Here is a 7490-nt window from a genome sequence, read left to right on the forward strand (position 1 = left end):
TGCTTTTAGCCTCAAAACCGCTAGAATAAAACAGCTTAGTTTTGTTTGATAATTAAACAAATTATAAGAAACAAGAAAAAAAAATTAAAACTTGGTAAGAGTTGTGTTGGTTGGCTTGTGACCCATTGTTTAGCCCAACCAAATTCATCCGACCTCAAATAACATTACTTGCGCGGATCGTTATATTAACTCGTTCCATTTTGACCCATCCAATTCAATTCAATCCCATCAGCTCACTTGACAGTTGACACCCTAGAAATGTGATAGGTTTATGCTTTTCCTTGATTAAGTTTGAACTGGGATAGAAGGGTACGGTGGTAGTTAGAACTAATGGAAATGGGTACTAACTATTAGCAGTATTGCATGACCATTTCAATTATTGTTGGGCATTGAGTGCATGAGAAACCTTAGAGAGAAACGTAGTTGCTTCACTATAAATTCACGAGTCTAACGTTGTTCACATACCAAGGAAAAATAAGGAGTGAAAAAACATAAAAGATAAAAAAAAAGAATGTCTTGCATGGCTGAGAAATGGGAGGAACTTAGCGGGGAAAAACAACTGGTATGGGCTATTAAACCCATTGGATCTTGATTCGTAAATATATCATTCAATACGGAGAATTGGCACAAGCAATTTATGACACTTTCATCACTGAGACAGCGTCCAAATACAAAGGAGCTAGCAGATACTCGAAGGAACATTTATTTACTAAGGCAGGACTTGACCCGCTCAAGTATCACGTAACCAAAATTTTTTATGCTACCTCATCCATTCCACTTCCTGATGCTTTCATTACAAGATCGATTTCAAGGAAAGCATGGTGTAAGGAATCAAATTTTATGGGGTATGTTGTTGTGGCTACTGATGAGGGTAAAGTTGCATTAGGAAGGAGGGATATCGTGGTTGCTTGGCGAGGAACTAAGCAAACGTTGGAGTGGGCGGATGACCTTCAGTTTCAACTTGTCCCAGCACTCAAAGTTTTTGGTGATGAACGCCTCCTTTGTTTCAACCTTTGGTGCATCAGGGCTTCTACAACATTTATACAATAGGAAGATCCATGATCAGAATTTAATAAAACTTGTGTCAGGGATCAGATGCATATTATTAACTTACATACTTTATAGTACTTTCGTGATTTTTACGAGAATATGATTCTTTGCTTCTCATTTTTCAATAAATGGTTGTTTTTCTCTAATGATAAAATTTTAGTCTGTTTGTCTATCTACCTATCTATCTATCTATCCATCTCAATAAGAATAAATAATTAAATTTATATGTCCAGGGGTCAAGAAGCCAACAAAAATTAATTTATGATCAAGAATGACCTTTTCTTATCAAAAGAGATTTTAGGTTATGGGGAACCATATTTTTGCAATTTCGTTTGTTCTTATTTCTATCTAAGGGGGCTTTTTGAAAAAAAGAACAAAAAAAAAAAAAAAAAAAACTACTTGCATGCCTTGATGAAGCTAAAGAATCCTTACCATTCATCATTTTTAATTTCTTCCTTTTAGGTAATGGAAGAACTGAAAAGATTGGTTGAGGAATATAAACATGAAGAGGAGAGGTCAGCGTAACTGTGACTAGACACAATCTAGGTGCATCACTTGCAACTCTAAATGCAGTTGACATAATTTTCAATGGTATCAACAAGTCGAGCAATGGCAAGGAATTCCCAATGACAGCCTTTCCATTCGCAAGTCCTAAAGTTGGGGGTCTCAATTTTCAAAAGGCATTTTCCAAACAGAAACATCTTCACATCTTGAAGATTCATAACTTATTGGATATTATTCCGAAATATCCACCCATTGGCTATTTTGATATTGGGCAGGAAATAATAATTGACACCATAAAATCGCCGTCGTGATTCGTGCAGCAGCCTGGAGACGTCGTGAGCTGGCATTTATTGGAGTCGTACTTACATGGAGTTGCATGTTTTCAAGGTATAGAACGTTTAAAGGGATTTAAACTAGAGGTGGATCGCGATATCTCACTTGTCAACAAAGATAAAGACGTATTGAAAGACGAATATTGTGTTCGCGGTTTCATGGGTAAAAAACAACAAAGGGATGGTTCAACAAAAAGATGGATCTTGGCTTCTATTGGATCGCAACGATTATGAATTCGAGGGTGATAACCGTGGCTTTATTTCCTTTCCGTAATGTTTGAATAAAAGGTTTCGAGAGCAAAATTTTTGGAAAAACCACATCATATATTATATATATGTGTTATGGTTATTCTTATCACAGAGGACAAATTTGTATTTCGAACTATTTCTTTTAATGTTTAATAAGAATACTTTTAATTTGTGTATTCACTTAATTTTTATGTTTTAAATTACTATTTCTTATACTTATTATCATAGTAAAACATAAACGTACCGAAAGTTTCTTTCGGATGATTCAATGAATGAGGAATATGCAATACAGAAACTGAGAGCACTTGGCATAACGGTTGCGCCAGCATTTATAAAAAAATGAAAAAGTTCAAACGTCAAATTAAAGATAGACCAACTTTTTTTGAAGTCCAACATAAAAATAACAAGGAAAAATTTCTACACATCTTTCTACCCAGAAGAAAGAAATACGAGTATTTTTTTTACCAATAACATGTACCTTTGTGTTAAATAAGAAGAGCGTAAAAGAACAATGCCTTCTTATGAAAAAATTAATGTAACCCATAAATAAAGCTATGACATACAGAGTGTATAAAGATAAAATGTAGAAATGGAATGAAGTGATATTTCTTTTACAAAATTAATGCATTACGTGGACTGCGACACAAGTTTAGATATGGGATGTGAGGGAGGTCTTATGGATGATGCTTTTAAGTTCATCATCAAGAATCACGGGCTTACTACTGAATCGAATTATCCATACAAGGGAACTGATAGCACTTGCAAAACTGGAAAGGAATCCAACGATGCTGCTAAGATTAGTGGTTATGAAGATGTCCCAGCCAATAGTGAATCTGCTCTGTTGAGTGCTGTTGCTAACCAACCTGTATCTGTGGCTATTGATGCTAGTGGATCAGATTTTCAATTCTACTCGAGTGGTGTTTTTACTGGAGAATGTGGAACTGAGTTAGATCATGGTGTTACAGCAGTTGGATATGGGAAAACTAGTGATGGGACTAAGTATTGGTTAGTCAAGAACTCGTGGGGAACCAGCTGGGGCGAGAACGGTTACATTAGAATGCAAAGAGGCATTGATGCTGAAGAAGGACTTTGTGGAATTGCTATGCAAGCTTCTTATCCAACTGCTTAATTGCTGAGAAGCTCTGTGGGAATTTGTTGTTGATTATAGTCGTCTTTAAACACTATTGTTGTTCACCTTGTTCATATATACTACTGTAGTTTATATGGTGTGTCTAGTCTACTGTGTATGTTGCAAACTCGTTTTATGTAAATTCTAAGTGTTAAAGAAAAGTTTGTATAATGTGAAAAAAAGTTCAGAATTCAGCAATGAAGTGCAGATTTATCTTCTTGCAGATTGGTTTCTGTCACCATTTGGGCCAAAATAAGAAATTTTTGTTTAGATACGAAAACCAACTAGCAGTAAGTAATGTTGGAGAAACATTAGAGGAGAGGATGCTTTATTTTCGAGAGAACTTTTCCAACTCGTTTGCATCCAAATGACAAGTACAACGAGGTGTGTATAATTGTCAAGAGATTCTGTACTCACATGTAGGCTCTGGTTCATTGAATTTCAGTAATGTCCTAAATATATAACAGGATAATGTTTAAACTCATGAAATCCCATACCTGGAATTCATCCTGCATTTGCAAGTTGGAACTAACACTTATCATAGATACACACGAAAAGAAAATGTCTAATCCAAATATTAGGCAACTAATTTTTGGATAATAGTGTCTGAAAACTCTGAACATGTAAATACATAATCTCGTTCTAGTTCTAAATTTGTCCAACTTTTAAAGATAAATTTTATGGTAGTTTTTTTTTCTTCTTATATTTAAATAAACGTCTCATTTAGCATCGATTTAATTGTATAGTTTAAATAAGAACACTTTTTTTTTGGTAGTGATTGATCAACATCGATGTACAACTTATAAAATTTAGATATCGTCCCAAGACTTGAGGTTGTATCTTACGAACACATTACAATCTTGAATTAATTCGACATCATAGAAAAATCAAAAGGAAAAGGAGTTTCACAAAGAAAAAAACAATTTATGCAAGGCATTAGAGCTACCTTTAAAGAACCTTTTTTTTTAGCTACCTAAAGAATCAAAGATTGAAAATTCAGCCAGCTATATATCACAATCTCCGTAATCCTTGTCTAGTAACAGGCAAGAAATTTGATTGATGCTTGTTTAGACGAGTCTTTCACTCAACTGGCCTTCTTTCTAGGTATCATATTTGTATTAAAACATCCCCTGTCTAGTACTTCACTATTTACTGATCAAAATCTCAAAATTTATGAACGTCAAGGATGAACACCAGTTGTAATCAAGAAATACCATTCCCCTATGCAAGTCTAGATGGCCTTAACAGGTGGTTCACATTTAATTATTTATACACTTTCTCTTTTCTTTCCTAAGCAGTAGAAACCAATATTGCATAGTGGTGTTTAATTATAGTCTTATCACTTTCTCTTTTCTTTCCTTTTATTATTTTTTCTTGAGTACATCCTTATATTATGTGCAAATCTACGTACTTCACAAAATTTAGAAGGGAATACTCGTTCTACGAAATTGTCCTTTATCTAATTTGATAAATAAAAAAAATGAAGAAAACATAATCTCATTTTCCACCGGCTTAAAAGACGGAGGGAACTTGCGTAGACTCCATTTGCATATAATTTACGAACGTTGCAAAGCAGGAAGTAAATTTTTTTCTTTCTCTAAAATAAAGACCACCAAAACTAATAGGTGGTTGACTTTTATTAACAAACGCATAAAGAACTAGAAAGTAGAAACTTCTTTTCTTATAATCTTGTATTCAACATTCGATTGGACTAATTCAAACTTGAGGCTCTTAAATTTTTTAATAAAGGAATTTCTGATCCACAAGCTCAAACTCGAAATCTCCAATTAATTTTCATGAACCCGCATTTGTAATTGGTAAAATGAAGCAACTGCTATAGAATATTCATCAATTGTCCTATTGAGAATACTAACAAACTTGGCATTGGCCCGTAGCGTATAATTTGAAAAGTTGAAAGAACCATAGAACAATAATTGCGTAATTGCGTGCATAAGACCAATAGGGGCAAGAAGACTTCTACATTGACTTAGACTTGGATGAAAGACTGGCGCTGGTATAACTGTCCAGATTATTGGATCCAAATTTTTCTTATAGTACACATTGGGTAGTTAGTTTAGTTTCTATACAGATGCTTGATTGAAATTTCCTAGAAAAAGCATAAGATCACTATGCAACCAGAAGTCATAATCTGAAAAAAGAATAAATACTTGAACTTCAAATTTCCATCAATAAATCTAAAAATCATCAATCAAGACTACTTTTCCAAAAACGGAATTGGATTCCACTTGTTGACTAAAAAGAAGGTTAAGTCCAGACTCCAGAGTCTCCAGACTAGTAGTTACTATTAATTGGGAAATAATTTCTCATCTACGCCTCTATATAAACGCCTTGCTACTGAACACATAATTAAATGCAAGCCTATTACATAAACATCTTACAACAATTTTCTTTTGATCAAACCCTGTATTTTCCTCCCTACATTACATTAATTACTTAACCATGGGTATGAAAATTGATTTAATCAGTATTCTAATACTGTTCTTAGTAGTTGCCACGCATAACTCTCAAGCAACTGCTCGTAGCCAACCAAAACTATCCGTTTCTGAGAGACACGAGCTGTGGATGGCGCGTCATGGACGAGTTTACAAGGACGAAGTTGAAAAAAGGAAAACGACTCATGATATTCAAAGAAAACATGAAATTTATCGAGTCGATGAATAAGGGTGGAATCTGCTTTACAAATTAGGCATCAATGAATTTGCAGATATTACTTGGACGAGTTTTTTGCCAAGTATACTGGATTAAACATGCCTTCACATCCGTCACCTTCTCCAATGTCGTCGATGGAGTTCAAGATTAATGATCTAAGTGATGATGACATTCCATCTTACTTGGATTGGAGAGCATGGAGCTGTTACTGAAGTGAAGCATCAAGGTCAATGTGGTAAGACACAACATCACACTTTAATTAACTCACTATGTCCTTCTTGGCGAGTTTAGACCATATTAGGGGTGGCACAATTAGCTCATGAAAATATGGTCATCCAAGTTTCATTTTGACTTGCCCAATTCAACTCATCTAGAAGTTGGCTGATTTAGGCAACCTTGTCAAAATATCTTTTTTAATTCTTCTTTATTTAATATATTATATAGTCATAACAAAGAATTTCTTTTTATTAGTTTTATTTGCTAACTAAGCAAATTATAACTAACCAAATTAAGAAATTAAATTTGGTAAGGGTTGTGCGGTTTGGATTATTACTCATTGTTTAACTATCTTGAGCCAATCTTTTCACCCAAGTAACCTTTGGGCGGGTACCGACCCAAATTTCGCTCATCCTAGTCATTTGATACTCCTAAACTAGGCAGGGTTTGTAGAAAGTACCGTGTCTAGATCGAATATATATGTGTATGCGCGTGCGTGCGCATGTGAGTCTGCATAGAGAAAAAATTAACACATACATAAAGAACATTTTTTCATTTTTCTATAAATTTTGATAATAGTATGCTACTTTTCTGTGTTAGGATGTTGCTGGGCGTTTTCTGCCGTTGGAGCACTAGAAGGAGCCTACCAAATTGCAAAAGGCCAAAAGATTGAACTTTCTGAGCAAGAACTTCTCGATTGCACCACGAGTAACTACGGTTGTAGCGGCGGCTTTATGACCAGGGCATTTGACTTCATCATACAAAATGGTGGAATTTCAACTGAATCAGATTATCCATACGAAAGGCAACAATACACATGCAGGAGCCAAGAGCTAACACCAGCAGTAAAGATAAGTAGCTATCAAGTTGTGCCTGAAAGTGAAACAGCATTGTTACAAGCCGTAACTAAACAACCAGTGTCAATTGGAATTGCTACATGAGCCCCGAGTTTCAGTTTTACAAAAATGGAACATATCATGGAAGCTGTGGGGATAAGATTGACCATGCAGTTACAGCTATAGGGTATGGAACTGATGAGGAGGGTCAAAATTATTGGTTGTTGAAGAATTCATGGGGAACTACTTGGGGTGAAAATGGATATATGAAAATTATAAGAGATACTGGGAATCCTGGAGGTCATTGTGACATCTATAAGTTGTCTTCTTATCCAATCATATGATAGTCCCTAAGGATGTATTCTGTATTTTAATTTCTCATATGTTGTACTATTAAGAATTGAAAGAAACTATTGGTCGTGCATGCAAAATCTTTTTGCATGCAGTGTATGGGTCTTTTGTAGTGGAACTTTATGGAATTATAAAAAGGTGTATTGATTGATA

The 7490-nt window shown here is 34.8% G+C and overlaps 1 protein-coding gene and 2 pseudogenes across 1 annotated transcript; all 3 read left to right on the top strand.

The window, feature by feature from the left end:
• Window positions 1–511: 511 nt before the first annotated feature.
• LOC132047738 (phospholipase A1-IIgamma-like) lies at window positions 512–2160 on the top strand (annotated as a pseudogene).
• Window positions 2161–2772: 612 nt separating this feature from the next.
• LOC132044374 (senescence-specific cysteine protease SAG39-like) lies at window positions 2773–3321 on the top strand. Its single transcript, XM_059434871.1, has one exon. It carries the CDS (start codon window positions 2791–2793, stop codon window positions 3262–3264), a length of 474 nt encoding a protein of 157 aa, XP_059290854.1. The 5' UTR covers window positions 2773–2790; the 3' UTR covers window positions 3265–3321.
• A 2250-nt stretch (window positions 3322–5571) lies between these two features.
• On the top strand, window positions 5572–7490 carry LOC132044380 (zingipain-2-like; annotated as a pseudogene).

Source organism: Lycium ferocissimum, chromosome 2 (genome assembly GCF_029784015.1).
Source record: "Lycium ferocissimum isolate CSIRO_LF1 chromosome 2, AGI_CSIRO_Lferr_CH_V1, whole genome shotgun sequence".
Lineage (NCBI taxonomy): Eukaryota > Viridiplantae > Streptophyta > Magnoliopsida > Solanales > Solanaceae > Lycium > Lycium ferocissimum.

Bases quoted from the DNA above. Each gene is read 5' to 3' on its own strand.
- LOC132044374 (XM_059434871.1), top strand. From the start codon at position 2,791: ATGGGATGTGAGGGAGGTCTTATGGATGATGCTTTTAAGTTCATCATC.